The following is a 16280-nucleotide window of genomic DNA, read 5'->3' on the forward strand; positions in this document are numbered from 1 at the left end:
ACTGCCAGAGGTAAGGTCCCAGTTCTCAATTGGGCATAGAGAGACCTTTGTTGTCTGGACAAGTTTAAATAAACGTATGTTTCTGTTTCATATTCATCCATAAATTATTATACATATAACATTTTTTTATTTTAGTAATTTGAGATTGCATTGAAGCCTGTTTCTATCAATATAATATGAATCTGAAATGGAAAAGACTGTGGCCATTTCCTTGGCACAGGGATCATTATTGTAGCAGTCCCATCTAAAATCTTTTTGGTCAGTCTGTGCTCTGGCAGCTGAGGGAGGCTATTCTGCCCTGTGCAAGTTCGAGCAGTAAAGTTTATATGCTACGCAACAGCACCCTCTTGTGGTCGCATTTGAAAAGTGTTTTGTTTACGTTGGGAGAAAAACCAAGATGGCTGCACGCAACGCAGGGCAGGCCATGCTTGAGCCGATGGTGACCTTTTTTTACGTTGTCGCTTGGACAGGATTTGTCCGTAAGTTTGTTTTATGTTGAATAATTTATATTGTTTAATTTCATGTCAGTTTTGACATTTGTATTGAACGTTTGTGACTTGATACTAGCATAGCTAACTTGTTATTAGCAAAGCTAATGCCATGTTTGTATGTTTCTTCCAGTTTTACGGTCGGCTTAAAAAGAGCAATGGTCAGAGGCCATTCCACAAATAAACAGCAGAAAGAAAGAAAGAAAAGCCTGATTATTTTGTGGCACCGTTATCTGGCTGTCTAGCTGGTGAAATAGTGAACTTCAGAGTGAGGACAGCACAGTAAAAGGACATCAGCGCAGCGGGCACAACCACGAGGGTATCCATCCAGCACATCAACCATGAGCCTACAGGCAGAAGAGGACACTCTCTCTGATGTTCCAGAAGGGGAAGAAACATCAGATACAAGAGAAACAGGACAAGTAAACAACACAGACGATGCAGACAATAAAGAGAACAAGGATAATGCAAGCAACACAGACTCACGACCAAAGTCTACACACACGCGTACATCCAAACGTTCATCTGCTAGTTCTGCCACAGTTAAAGCAAGAGCAAGAGTAGAGGCTGCGCGTGCACAGTTGTTGTACTCAGAAAAAGAAGCAGCCATAATGAAACAGAAAACTGAGTTGGAAGCTAATTTACATATTTTAAGTTGTCAAAAAGCTGTTGCAATTGCAGAAGCAGAGGTTGCGGTTTATGAAGAGGAGGGACTTGCAAAAACTGAACTGAGCCGCTCATTGGTAGGAACACCCGCCAACCCAATGCAACGCACAGCAGAGTATGTACAAAAACAATCAGACTTTTGCTATGAAGGATTCACGTTACAAATTGATCCACTCGCCTGTCACAAAGCTGCACGTGAAGAATTTGAAATGGTTTTGAATGCAGAGGTAGACGACAAAAGTTCACACAATGTCGAAAAGTCTAATGTTAAAGTGGAGCACCAAACACAACAGAGAGAGAGACTGAATCCCCCCAAACTGTATCCCTACGACACTCCTCAAACACCAGCAGATATACAGGGTGTACAGGACATTACAAGGTACCTGGCAAGAAGAGAGATGTTAAGTACAGGACTTTTGCAGTTTGACGATCACCCAGAGAACTATTGGGCGTGGAAGGCTTCATTTCAAAATGCCATTAAAGACTTAAATGTTACAGCTCAAGAAGAGCTAGATTTAATGATAAAATGGCTTGGAGCTGAGTCTGGCCAGCAAGCCAAACGAATCCGCTCAGTCCACGTGTTCAATCCAGCTGCAGCTCTAAACCTAGTGTGGCAAAGACTCGAAGAATGTTACGGGTCTCCTGAAGTCGTGGAAAATGCACTGTTGAAAAAGATTGAACAGTTTCCTAAACTCGGTAACAGAGACAACGCAAAGTTAAGAGAGTTTGGTGACATTCTGCAGGAAATAGAATGTGCAAAAGATGGAGGATACTTACCAGGCCTCTCGTATTTGGACACGGCTCGCGGAGTCAACCCCATCGTGGACAAATTACCCTACGGACTGCAGGAAAAATGGATCGCAACTGGAGCAAAGTACAAGGAGGAACACAGAGTCGCCTTTCCCCCTTTCGGTGTCTTTTCAAAATTTGTAAGACAACAAGCCAAAATAAGAAATGACCCGAGCTTTGTCCTCACACCTCCTGCCAACACAAGCTTCAAAACAGAGAAAAGCTTCAAAGGCAATAACAGGCAAGTAATAAGTGTGCACAAAACAGACATACCTACAGATACTAGTTCAGTTCAAAACGGGTACAGTAAGCCATCAGAGAGCCCTGACAAGCTATGTCCAATACATAAGAAGCCTCACCCACTTAGAAAGTGCAAGAGCTTTAGAGCAAAACCCATAGATGAGCGGAAGTCATTCCTAAAAGAGAACAGGATCTGCTTTAAGTGCTGTGGATCAACTCGGCATTTAGCTAAGGACTGCAGAATGGAAACAAAGTGTACAGACTGTGGCAGTGACAGACATTTATCAGCACTACATCCTGGTCCACCCCCTGCTTCACCTGCTCCAGCAGAGAGCACTGATGCCGACAAAGATGACGGCGGGGAGACACAGGATAATGCAAGTGTCTCAGTTGTTTCCAAATGCACAGAAGTCTGTGGTGATGCAGATAGTCCACACTCATGCTAAAAAATAAGCCCTGTTATAGTCTATCCAAATGGCAAAAGAGAACAGGCAAGAAAGATATACGCAGTGCTAGATGAACAAAGTAACAAGTCACTAGCTAAGTCTCAGTTTTTCGAGCTTTTTAATATTAAGACACGCTCAGACACTTATAAGCTCAGGACATGCTCTGGACTGTCAGATAATGTCGGCAGAACAGCATTAAATTTTATGATTGAGTCAGTGGATGGCAAAGTAAAGCTCCCGCTCCCAAACCTGATTGAATGTGACATGATTCCAGACGACAGAAGAGAGATCCCGTCTCCACAAGTTGCCATGCAGTTCTCACACTTACAGAAGGTAGCTGATAAAATACCTGCTGTAGAAGAACAAGTACCTATTCTTTTGCTATTGGGAAGAGACATTATACAGGTACACAAAGTCAGAGAGAGAATCAATGGGCCACATTGTATGCCCTATGCACAGCGTTTAGACTTAGGCTGGGTCATAGTTGGGGAAGCCTGCTTGGGGAAGACACATAAGCCCCCTAATGTGAATGTCCTCAAAACACATGTTCTTCAGAACGGCCGTGCTTCTTACCTCAGCCCATGTCCTAACACATTCCAAGTCAAAGAGTCAAGTGGTTATTGCTACCAGCCTAACACCACACCTACCCCCCCAAAGGACAGTGAAGACAAATGCACTGATCAACTGGGACTAACAGTTTTTGTCAGAACAAAAGATGATGACAAACCAGCGCTGTCAGTAGAGGACAAAGACTTTATTGACATCATGGAAAAGGAAGTGTATCAAAATGAAGGTAACAGCTGGGTAGCGCCATTGCCATTCCGCACTCCTAGACCACAGCTTCCAAGTAACAAAGAACAAGCACTCAAACGCCTCCAGTCCCTCAGAAAAACACTGGACCGCAATCCTGAAATGAAAAGACAATACACAGAGTTCATGCAAAAGATGCTGGACAATGACCACGCGGAGCTCGCTCCACCTTTGGACTTAGACAAAGAACACTGGTACTTACCATCCTTCGGTGTGTACCACCCTCAAAAACCTGACCAGCTGAGAGTGGTTTTTGACTCAAGTGCGGAGTTTCAAGGACAGTCCCTTAACAAAGTTTTATTAAGTGGGCCCGACCTGAACAACACGCTACTAGGCGTCCTTATGCGTTTTAGGAAAGAGCCTGTTGCATTTTCAGCCGATGTGCAACAAATGTTTTATTGTTTTCAAGTGAGAGAGGATCATAGGGATCATCTGAGATTCCTGTGGTATGAGGAAAATGATCTCAACAAAGGCATTTGCGACTACAGAATGAAGGTCCACGTCTTTGGAAATAGGCCCTCCCCGGCTGTGGCTATTCACTGTATGAGGCGCGCTGCAGTCGAGGGAGAGGAAGAGCACGGACATGATGCAAAGCAGTTCGTAATGAGACATTTTTATGTGGATGACGGACTTGCATCCACAGCAACCACAGAAGAAGCTGTCGAGATACTCACAAACACACAAAACATGTTGGCACAGTCTAACTTAAAGCTACACAAAATAGCCTCCAACGACCACAGAGTAGTGGAAGCGTTTCCTGCAGCTGAGAGAGCAAAGGATCTAAAGGATTTGGATTTAGAACTGGACAACATACCCCTGCAGAGGAGCTTAGGGGTACTGTGGAATCTTGAAAATGACTGCTTTACCTTTCATGTCACCACCGAACAAAAGCCATACACCAGGAGAGGTGTCTTGGCCACGGTTAACAGTTTATATGATCCACTAGGTTTTGTTTCACCCATCACTATGCAGGGAAAAGCCCTTCTTCGTGAACTGTCTGCAGAGCAGAAGGACTGGGATGAACCACTTCCTGTGGAAAGAGAAGAGGAATGGAACAAATGGAGAAATTCATTGAAAGATCTTGAGCAGCTGCAGATACCAAGGTGCTACCTCCCGTTTTCTCAGGCTACTGCTGTCAGAAAAGAACTGTGCATATTCTCAGATGCCTCCACAATGGCCATAGGAGCAGTAGCGTATCTGAGAGCTCTCAACAGTGAAGGTCAGTGGCACACAGGTTTCATCATGGGCAAGTCCAAGGTAGCCCCCCGACCCGCTCACACTGTCCCTAGATTGGAGTTATGTGCAGCAGTTTTAGCTGTAGAGATGTATGAACTCATTAGAGATGAGTTGGACATTGAAGTGGACACTGTCAGATTTTTTACAGATAGTAAAATCGTCCTTGGCTACATACACAACAACACAAAGAGGTTTTACACTTATGTAGCTAATCGTGTGACGAGGATAAGGAAGACCACACACCCTGCACAGTGGTTTTATATTGCCACGAGTGAGAATCCAGCTGACAACGCCACCAGACCAATTGCAGCTTCCACACTAGCTAACACAAACTGGTTTAGTGGTCCTTCTTTTTTGACACAACCCAACATAGAGTCACCTCACTGTGATACTTTTGCTCTGATCGACCCTGACACAGATACAGAGATCAGATCTGAGGTAAAGACTTTTGTAACGAAGACCTCAGTAACACAGTTAGAGTCATGTCGCTTTGAAAGATTTTCTCATTGGATGAGATTGTGTCACACTGTTGCATCACTAAAACGTGTAGCGGCATCATTCAAGAAAACAGACACAGTAAGTAAAGGCTGGAAGTGTTTTAGAAAGACCAACACTGCAGATGAACTATCTAAAGCAGGAACGTTTATCATCAGCACAATACAAAATGAAAAGTTCAAAGAAGAGTACAGATGCATAAAAGCAAATCAGCCACTTCCAAAACAAAGCTGCCTGAAAAAGTTAAACCCCATCATTGATGAAGATGGGCTCCTCAGAATAGGAGGACGCTTGGCACCTGCTAATCTGACAAAAGATGAGAAACATCCACTCATTATCCCAAACGCGCACCACATAGCTGTCCTTCTTATCAGGTACTTTCATGAGAAGGTAGCACATCAAGGGCGCCACATAACAGAAGGAGCGCTCAGAGGAGCCGGATTTTGGATTATTGGCAGTAAACGGCTCGTCTCTTCTGTCATTCACAAATGTGTTCTCTGTCGTAAGCTCAGAGGACAACTGCAGACGCAAAAGATGGCAGATTTACCCATTGATAGGTTGTCACCAATGCCACCGTTTACAAGTGTAGGACTGGACGTCTTTGGCCCCTGGACGGTCACCACACGTCGCACCAGAGGAGGAAGTGCAGACAGTAAACGCTGGGCTGTACTTTTCACCTGCATGTCCACAAGAGCTGTGCACATTGAGCTCATTGAATCAATGTCAACATCCAGCTTTATCAATGCATTGAGAAGATTTTTCAGCATCCGTGGACCTGCTCAAATACTTCGCTCGGATAGAGGCACCAATTTCATTGGAGCATGCAATGAACTGAAAATTGACCACAAAGACACTGAACTGAACTCTTACCTGCAGGAGAAAGGATGTACGTGGCTGTTCAACTCCCCACACTCCTCACACATGGGTGGGTCATGGGAGAGACTCATTGGAGTTGCAAGACGTATCCTGGACGGTATACTTTTGAAAACTACTCATATCCGACTCACACATGAAGTGTTAAGTACATTCATGTCAGAAGTAATGGCAATAATGAACGCAAGACCACTTGTACCAGTGTCAACTGATTCAGACAAACCAAACCTTCTCTCTCCAGCAATGCTCCTTACCCAAAAGACCAATGCTGTATCTGCGCCAACAGGAAGCTTTGCACCTCCGGACCTCTATTCAAAGCAATGGAAGCAAGTACAGTGTCTGGCGGACTCTTTCTGGAAACAGTGGAGAAGTGAATACCTTTCAACTCTACAGCAAAGGAGAAAATGGACTGACGATAAACCGAACATAAATGTTGGAGACATTGTGCTATTGAAAGATGCTCTCGCGCACAGAAATGACTGGTCTATGGGAAGAGTTGTGAAAACACTTGAGAGTAAGGACAATAAGGTTCGAAAAGCAGAAGTGAAAACTGTAAAAGAAGGAAATGTAAAAGTGTTTTTGAGACCTATTGCTGATATGGTTTTGCTTTTACCTGAAGATAAGTAGACTGTTGTATTTTTTGTTGAAAATGTTAAATAGAAAATTTAATTTGTAGTGGCACAATTTTATTGTACCAGACGGGGAGTATTCTGCCCTGTGCAAGTTCGAGCAGTAAAGTTTATATGCTACGCAACAGCACCCTCTTGTGGTCGCATTTGAAAAGTGTTTTGTTTACGTTGGGAGAAAAACCAAGATGGCTGCACGCAACGCAGGGCAGGCCATGCTTGAGCCGATGGTGACCTTTTTTTACGTTGTCGCTTGGACAGGATTTGTCCGTAAGTTTGTTTTATGTTGAATAATTTATATTGTTTAATTTCATGTCAGTTTTGACATTTGTATTGAACGTTTGTGACTTGATACTAGCATAGCTAACTTGTTATTAGCAAAGCTAATGCCATGTTTGTATGTTTCTTCCAGTTTTACGGTCGGCTTAAAAAGAGCAATGGTCAGAGGCCATTCCACAAATAAACAGCAGAAAGAAAGAAAGAAAAGCCTGATTATTTTGTGGCACCGTTATCTGGCTGTCTAGCTGGTGAAATAGTGAACTTCAGAGTGAGGACAGCACAGAGGCGGCACAGACGTGTCATTTCAATCCAGTACTTGGAGAGGCCATTGATGTAGAATAGCAGGCTAGCCTGAGTCAGCTTATGTAAGGTGAGCCCAGACCTGTTCACCACAACTGCCTCTAAAAAGGTCTTACTTCGGGTCCGAAGTGCCGTCATGCACAAGCTTAATATAGAGACTGCAGTTACGCGCAAGACCTGAGGTGGCAGTAGTGAGCATAAAATGACCAACTTGCATGTAGTCCCTTTAAGGTTAAGGTTCTTTATGTTGCCACTATACAACAACTGTACAACAAAATTTCTCCTCTGCATTAAACCCATCCGTCGACGCTGCGTTCGGGGACCCATCTCCACATGTGGGGCCAGGCTGATGGTCAGAATCACCTGGCTGGAGGATTCACCTATTACACATGTTTTTAGTGGTATGGGAAACCAGAGTACCCGGAGGAAACCTACGCAGACACGGGGAGAACATGCAAACTCCACACAGAAAGGCCCCGTCCAGGTGGGAATCAAACCCGGGACCTTCTAGCTGTGAAGCACAAGTGCAGAGGTATGGCCCGGGTACAGCGGTGCAAATGGTGCCACAACTTGCGCTATAGTAAACAATATTGTTCAGTGTAGTTTCCACTTTTTTATCAAGCTCAGGTTTTTTATTCTTCTCTACAATTGATTTTCATTTGCAGGAGTGAATTATATGGCATTTTGAGTTGGGATTAGAGTTATCTATAAACACTGTAGTGGTGTTTACACACTTTTTGGATTGTTCCACTTCTAGAGAGAGAGAGAGAGAGAGAGAGCATTGATCAGGCCCCATCTTAAAAGTTATCAAATCTTACAGTTCAGGTTTATTGCTTTTCATTCAGCCATTCCCGTACCATCTCTCCAATAAATAAATAAATACCACAACAATATAGAAACTTATCCAAAGTTCTAAATCAATTTTCATTTTAAGAGGTCATCGTGTGTGCTGCTGAAATACACAGTTTCTGCTGAAATGTGCTGAACAAAGAGATGTGGACATGCATTTTATCGAGCTACAGTGAAGTGAAAAAACAGAGCGGACTTTCTCAGTACAGATATATAGTAATACACACACACACAGATCTGTACTGAGATAATCTTGCTTGAGGGTGTCAAGAAAGATAAAGTGGCCATGAGTGACAGACTGGCAGCGAGCGAACAGTCGTGGCCAAAGTATATCTTCTGGAGGTTGATTGGATATTGTTGGGTGGGCTTCGCAACATGAATGCAGAAACAGCCTCTGTTGCTACTGCTGTCCTCGCGGCACAGCTTGATTAAGGATTTGGAGGATGATAATGGGCTGAGTGGACTGAAGAGGCTTGTGCACCGTACCCCATCTGAGCTCCAGGGAAGGCCAAGCCGTTCTGAGTCAAGGCTGATTTAAATAACTCACTGCACCATCACTAAGTGGGCACATGCAGCCATGTAGGTCAAGATGACAAGTAAAAATTGGACATACATTTTTTTTATTTTTTTTTATGCAGAACACCTGGGAACTTTGATGTTAGGTTGCGGCTTATGTTTTTTTACATAAATATCCAGTGAAAGAATACATTGCCACAGCTCGCGTGTTTTAATTGCGTTTTAATGAATGGTATAGTTTTATCTTTCACACATTTTTTCACTTGTGTTCCTGATCCATGTAAGGGGAGACCGGAGCTTGTTGTCTCATTGTGCTTTACAACCACATTAGGGGCGACGATGCCACTTGATATTGTTACTGAACATCAAGTTTAACATTGTGCTCCTGTTGTGTTTTTATTCACCCAAAACGCACTGCAATACGGAGACAATCTGTCTTTTGGGGGGTTCTCGGCCAATTTTAAAGTATTGGATGTTGTTTGTTATGTAAGGTTTCTGAAAACTCTTAAGTCTGCCTTTGCCCGGAGCTAAGCAGGGAAGGAGCCTAGTTGGTATTTCGATTGGGAGACTGCTGGGGAGCACCATGGGAAGCCAGGGTGAATGTAGTGTGTGTGTGTGTGACGTGACTTTGAGCGTCTGGAAAAGCGCTTTATACGACTAATGCATTATTGATTATTAATATAGCAAAAAGTCCTATATCGTTGTTTTGAATTGAATCCTTATTGAGCTTGGAGGCTAAAGCCATGTGAGATCCAGCTTGAAGTGTTTGTTTTCACATGGGTATGGTGTCATAGTAACAACAGACTATGCTTTAGTAAAGACCGTATGTCTGGAGAAAATTCCTATACGTTGCACAGCTCATTATAGAGTGTATTGCAAAGGGGCGCTTGTTGAGTATTAATATGGTATTAATAAGCATTAGTAAATAATAGGCCATGAATAATATGCTTGTAAAGATATTAATAAGCTGCTCATTACCAACTACAATGCTAACCCGTAACATTGTGAATCCCTTAATAAAAAGCGATACCAAAAAAGTCATTTATTGCAATAAGATTTTAAAAGAAAGAGAGGCCTACTGCAAGTTTTAAGCATTAATTCTTTCACGTATATAACTCTAGTTCGACGTTCATCACCAGCAGTTTGCCCATTCTCATTTGTAGTTTTAGTATTACACTGTCTTGGTGTGTGCGAGTCAAGGTAATGCAGCAGAAGGTTGTATGGTGGGTTTCCCTCGGGTGCCCCTTCTCTATCTGTCTCAGGCCCAAGTTTAGGTGTAACTGACAGAACAAAGAAGACACAAAAATGATCAGATAAAGCAGCTTCAACTTTCACTTAACACTTTTTGTGATGCCTTGACCTAGAGTGTGACCTCATTCACACGCTGAGTTAAAACAAACATTTCTCCTCTAATCACTTAACAATCAAATTCAGTGCACACAACTGAAAGTAAAACCTCCAATAAAACATTTCTGTGATGGTCTGTAAATATAAAGGGTCTGGTTTTATCTCCATTGCACCCCTACCCCTCTGTTTTTTGCGTGTTTCAGACACAAAGTTGAAGTGAGATGGACTACACTCAATCAGAACTGCTCTACCAGTGTTTTTGTCAAGCCATGTTACAGTTAAAAAAACATAAAGATCAAGATTATAAGAGGTGATTAAGACTACTGGTGTTTTGCCAGTTCCACAGGTAGTTTTGTGATGCCAGAGACTATGGCACTTGGAAAGCTGCTTGTAACTATTCTGTTCATCTGTGTATTAGATATGGTTCTGTCTCCAAGCGCAAGGATATCGACTGCCTTGATAGTTTCCACAGTTTTTCTCTTATTTTGTTGCTTTATTTTGAATTCATGCTCTCTCACTTGCACAGTTGTCTTAGCGTTTTGGTTGTCTCTCTGTTTGCTAGACTCAGTCACTTTGAACTGTGGCAGTGGCAAAAATCTTATTGTTAACTGTATTCCGGGTGATGTCACATATCTTCTATTGATACCAGCATTTTGTCTTTGCTTCGGCTTAGTACCAGTGTTGTTTGAGAGTCTTGGATAAGACACAGTATTGTAGTGGATCCTACCTCTATATTCCACCAGGAGTGTGTCATGAAGTCCCTTTTCTCAATCTTGTCTCGTAGGAAAATGAATTCTTATATCTTACATGCAGTCATGACTCAAACTTGATATATTCAAGAAAAAAAGAAAGCAGTTGATGGGAATTGTGTAGGCATGGAAGTATTCAGTTGTAATTCAGTTAATATCTCTGCCGGGCCCTTAAACTTGAAGTTAAATTGACTTGAACAGTCATTTTGTCTTTATCTCAAGAATCTGGGTTTAGGCAAGTTGTGCATCCGCTGTGTAATAAAACATGACATCAGTTCAGTGATGTCAGAAGACATTAGTCACAACTTTGTCACTGCTCATCTGCCCTGCTCCGTCTACTCAACCAGAACTTGCTCCCAGCCATGATTGCAGATTCACACAAGGAATAGTCCAAGACAATTTGCATTGATAGCTTTGCATAAACAGATCTAAACATTTGAAGCCAAGACCAGCATTTTTTGGGGTTTTTGTGGCGGTATTCCTTAAAGCCCTCGCTTTGTTTGTTTGTTTGTTGCTGTTCTTGTTGTTGTTAATTTATTTCCAAAGATAATCACCTGCATGCAGCACATTGCCTATTGACTTTGCATAAGTTTCGCTCCAGCTGTTGCCCTTGTTGATACCTCCTAAATTGTACCTTACATCTTTGCACATAATATTAAAAGATGATATGCGTTCAGACGGCAGTGAAATGCATATTGAATAAAATTATGCAATTCCTTCCCTAAACAATCCAAGAAAAACACCACTCCAATAGTTTGCACACACACAAAAAAACACTTTCATTATGCAATTGCTAAGTGTTTTGTTTTGTTACCGTTTTGTTTTGTTTTTGGGAGGAGCCTCCCTTTTTGCACTCTGCTCCTCAAATAGTTAAATGCTGCATGGTCAGATTTAATGTCTCTCTGATACATCATGGCAATACACTAACAGCGTGTGCAGCTTTCCCCCTAGAGGGACAACCTCTTGCACAAAGCAACCACAGATAATCCTTTGACTCTTCCGTGTATCCTCACCACCACCTTTTACAGACTCAGTAGAACATGCTTTGACTTGATGAAGCTGTTAGCACCATGCCCCTGTGAGCACACACACAAGGAGACTGCACCGCAACAGCAGAGAGGGGGAGAGGAGTTGGGGTGACTGATTCCCATTTCATTCATCATGACATAGCCACAATGCATGACAAACTGTGACAATATGCTTCTCCGCATCAAGAAAAAAAAAACCCTGCAGGATAAAAAAAAAAAAAAGAGGGAGGGTACACTGACAGCAAATAGAGCCATTCCACAGCAGCACACTCACCTCTTTCACTTCGGCAGGCATTGCCAAATTTTCTTATCTTCCAAACAAATGAGGAACAAAATGCGTCTCCTGCTGAGATCAAGCTTCTGCCTGTCCTTCTTTTCCCTTTTTTCCCTTTGAGCATCACAGGCACTTCAAACATGTGCAGCCATCCTTCCTCTCTGTGCTCTATGCCAGCACGTTCGTTCCTCTCCCCTCTCTCACTCTTTCTCTCCCACCTCCCCCTTTCTCTCTCCCCTCTCCCTCTCTCTCTCTCTCTCTTTTGCTACTCAATTTTCCTTGCAATTCCCTCAAATACAAACAGTAAAGGCTATGCGTTTGCCACTTCACATACAGTGTATAACATGCTTCAGGGAGGGAGGGAGGGAGGAGGATGAATGGTGCTCGCTCTGATTAGCAGCGCTCCCCTCGCGCCGCGGCTGTGATCTGCGCTGCAGTTAATGTGCACGCTATTAGCAAGGTGCTGAATCAACACATGTGTGCTGCCGTGCAGTGGGGAGCAGGCTTAGGTAAGCGCAGAGCCGCAATCTCCCTCACTTTTCCTGCCACATACACACACTATAGTCTCCCCTTCTGGGCAGGCACAAGCAAGGTGCAGCTGGTGTACACTAGTTTGGTCTCATTTGTGCCAGGAGACAAGAGGCAGGGATGGATGCAGCCCGCTGGATAAGACGCAAGTGTAACAGCTACAAACCCCGTTTTCCTTATGTGTTAACCATGATCTATATTGTGCTCCTTCTCAGACTCTATTCAAAGCCAAACACTTTAAACTGTCTCTGCTTGAAACTTGTACAACTTCTAGCAAATCAATGTACATGTGATTCTCAACTAGTGGGTCAGGACCCAAAAATAAGTAAGTGCTTTATTTGTCATTGTACAACCGTACAATGAAATAGCGTTCAGGTGTTAGTCCTGAGCCGCTGCGATTGAGTCCCTGTTTCAGAGCGTGGTGTCCTGCACTGGTCAGCTCCACCAGTGGGTCTCGGAACTGTTTTCAGTGGGCGAGCCTTTCCCAGAAAACACTTATTTTAATATTTATGTAGTTTTACAGAAAGAGTAAAATACCACTTGCTTTTTGGCTTATTTATCACTATATCACTGTACTATATTATAGCTCTATCATCCTATAGTGTATTATAAAATCAGACATTTGTTTTTAATGCCTTTGGGTAACGCTTTATATTGAGGTGTGCTCATTAAGTATTAGCAAGGCATTAATAAGCATTAATAATAATATGCTTGTAAAGTATAAACACACTGCGCATTACAGATGCAGACGGCATCTCGTCATAGAGGGGGCGTGGACTCGCTGGGGGGGAAAATAGAATCTTTAGAGAAACACAATTTTCCACTCTTTTTAGCCACTTATTTATCACGCATAAATAAAGTAAAGTGTAAATCGGGCCCATATGGATATTTTCTCACAGCAGATTGTTCAGTAGAAGTGAAAATCGGCAGTTGTAGCTAGCACTAGCTAACCATTAGCATTAGCCCGATGCTAACATGTAGCATCAAATTAGCATTCTCTGTTATTTATGTATTTATATGTATTCATATTTCAGCATTTGTTAAAGAAAATGTAGATTTTTCTACAAATTGTTTTCCCCTTTAACTGTTTTCAAACATGACCATATATGGCCGATTCCAGAGATGCCGTCTGTAGCTATATACTTTTATCTGTTAACATACCAATAGCCCATTACAAATACGCTTGTTCATAGCCAACCCTTAACCTAACCCTAACCCTAAAATGAAAGCAATATCAGCATTTGTACCACTTTTATACATACATTATATACATTCCTGTGACAGTGACCCTGAAAAGTGGCCGTGCAAGAGGTCAAATGTGTTTATAAACTTGTCCTTGTGAAAAACTGGGATGCTCAAAACATGTTAAGAAAGTAAGGAATAAATTTGGACCACAACTATTATTGTGGTGCAATCCATTTGTGGGCATGATGGACTTATATAGCCTATTTACTAATTGTGTTGTTTAATTGTACATTGCACGGATGTGGTTTTGGCGCATTGTTCTTTGTGTTTCAACACTTTCCTATTCCCGACTCAGGCTTTTTCAATACTCCCTTTATACCTATAGACCAGACAATTGCCAATTAGTCTAATTCGCTGAAAAGGAATCTCCAGCTGTTACCTACGATTTGCTTTTGGCTCTTTATGTCCTGTGGGTAAAGACGAGTTATACAATGAAGCAGTTTAAACCTGTTTGTGACTACTATCCAGACAATGCTCACCCCGACCCCACAATAACCTGAACCAATATTCCTTCGATGAGCAACAGGGGACCAGGGCAGTATAATGTGCCCCATATGTGTGCTGCTGGGTGTAAATACACATACGTAATAAGCTTTCACCACCCAATATAATGTTCAGGACGTGAGACAAAATAATGCCTTTCATTTTGAAGAAACATGGTTGCATGAAAGGGGCCAGAATATTTGATATAGTGTATTTATGTGCTAAAATATATAACTGAGGGAGGAGGTTACACATCCCTGAATGCCAGTGCTGCAACAGTGTGTAGTTGATTATAAGTGGACTGTCATGGACAAACACAGCAGCCTCACTTTTCTTTTCTTTTCTTTTTTTTTTTTTTTTTTTACAAATTGCTGCTTTCACAATGTTCTTTGGGGGGAAAAGGCATCTCCTCTTCTTAAAGGAGCAGCATTAGTGAGAAGCGTTAATCATTGTGTAAAATGGTGTGCAGTAATCCAGTGAGCTCGCCACCTCTATCAGCCGTCTGAGTGTCTCCCTGGTTTGCGAGTAGCCTTCGATATCATTGATCTGAAAGCATTTACAAAGTCTAACCGGACACTGCGGGATTTCTTTGGGCTATACGTTTGGCCAAGTCCAATCATCAGTCCGGCAAACCGTCCTGTACGCTCTGTTTGATGTGACACAGGTAATCGAGTCTTGTCTTGGACCTGTGCGATATGATTTACGTTCAGAAGAAAAGAATGGAGAGTGAAGATACCATTTCAAACCCCCCTTTTAATTAAGAAATCTTTGATCCTTCTCTTGTTGAATCAAAGAGATATATCCGCGAAACAGTCTGCTCACTTCAAAATTCACTGACTTATAAAGCTGGTTCCACTTGCACCAAAAATGATTACGAGAGTCCTCAGAAATCCCACTGTTTCATCTCTCCCCTTGTAAAACGCAGGTTCCATTAAAATATCAACAGTAAGTGTTTTAATAGTGCTGGGTCACTGGAAGCCATCTGCAGTGGAGCATTTGGATAGTGCATTTAGAAAAGGCTCAGAATTAAGCATGGGCAGGAATCTGGCAACGCACTTGATGGTACAGAGGTGGGAGCTCGTGCTTCACAGCTTCACAGCTAGAAGGTCCCGGGTTCGATCCCCAGCCAGAGGAAGGGGGGCCTTTCTGTGTGGAGGAATATGTGCAATAGACCAGAGGGAATGTAGTGTGTGTGTGGCTGGTGGTGGTCAGAGGGGCCAATGGCACAGACTGGTTGCCTCGGTTCCGTCAGACTGCCCAGGACAGCTGTGGCTCATGAATGATAACTACAGTGTAACGCTTTGAGACACTTGGTAATACAGGGTTGGAAAGCATAATACAATTGTAAACCATTAAAGGAATAGGCCACTGTTTTTAAATACTGAGATATGTTCTTACCTTAGCTTAGACGAGTCGATGTGTACCTCTTCTCATCTATGGATCCAAACGGGGGTGAAGTTAGAAGCAACCAAGCTTTTCCACGTTATAGTCTCACAAAATTAAACATGTTGATTTTCTAAGCAGATAAAAAGGGGAATATAGTTCCCCTGGTTCCATGTGGCTTCTGGCAAACAGAATACGGGACTTTTCAGGGGCGGATCTAGAAAAAAAATCACGGGGTGGCAAGCAGGGTCCGGGATCATTCAAACAAAAAAAATCATCATCTTTGGAGCCACAGAAGTTGCACCTGGCTCTAAAGTTGTTATAATTCTTTGTCCTGTCAAAAAAGAAAGAACTAAGAGTGAGGCCTCTGTAAGCACCCAAGTAGCTTCTAGTGCAGATGTGAGACATCACATGACAATGGGGTGGCAGGACCTTTAATAGGGGTGGCAGCTTAAAAATGCCACTCTGTCATGAGGCCAGATTTGTGCAGTGTACGACTAATAGCTGTTCTGTGGACAGTTTCCCCCACCTGAGCTGTTGCTCTCTGCAGTTCATCCAGGGTCATCATAGGCTTCTTAGTAACAGCTCTGGTCAGGGCGGTCCTTGTTCGGTCAGTAAGTTGAGGAGGAC

The 16280-nt window shown here is 42.7% G+C and overlaps 1 protein-coding gene across 4 annotated transcripts in view; it reads right to left on the reverse strand.

Moving 5' to 3' along the window:
- LOC306981363 (splicing regulator ARVCF-like) overlaps window positions 1-12251 on the reverse strand; it is a 30858-nt gene extending 18607 nt beyond the window's left edge. For all 4 annotated transcript variants that reach the window (XM_079580964.1, XM_079580962.1, XM_079580963.1 and 1 more), the window contains exon 1: window positions 12012-12251. In XM_079580964.1, coding sequence (XP_079437090.1) covers window positions 12012-12032 — 21 coding nt within the window. In that variant the 5' untranslated portion in view covers window positions 12033-12251. The remainder of the gene's footprint in view (window positions 1-12011) is intronic.
- Between the last annotated feature and the right edge of the window lie 4029 nt (window positions 12252-16280).

This window comes from Gobius niger (genome assembly GCF_951799975.1).
Source record: "Gobius niger genome assembly, chromosome: 2".
Lineage (NCBI taxonomy): Eukaryota > Metazoa > Chordata > Actinopteri > Gobiiformes > Gobiidae > Gobius > Gobius niger.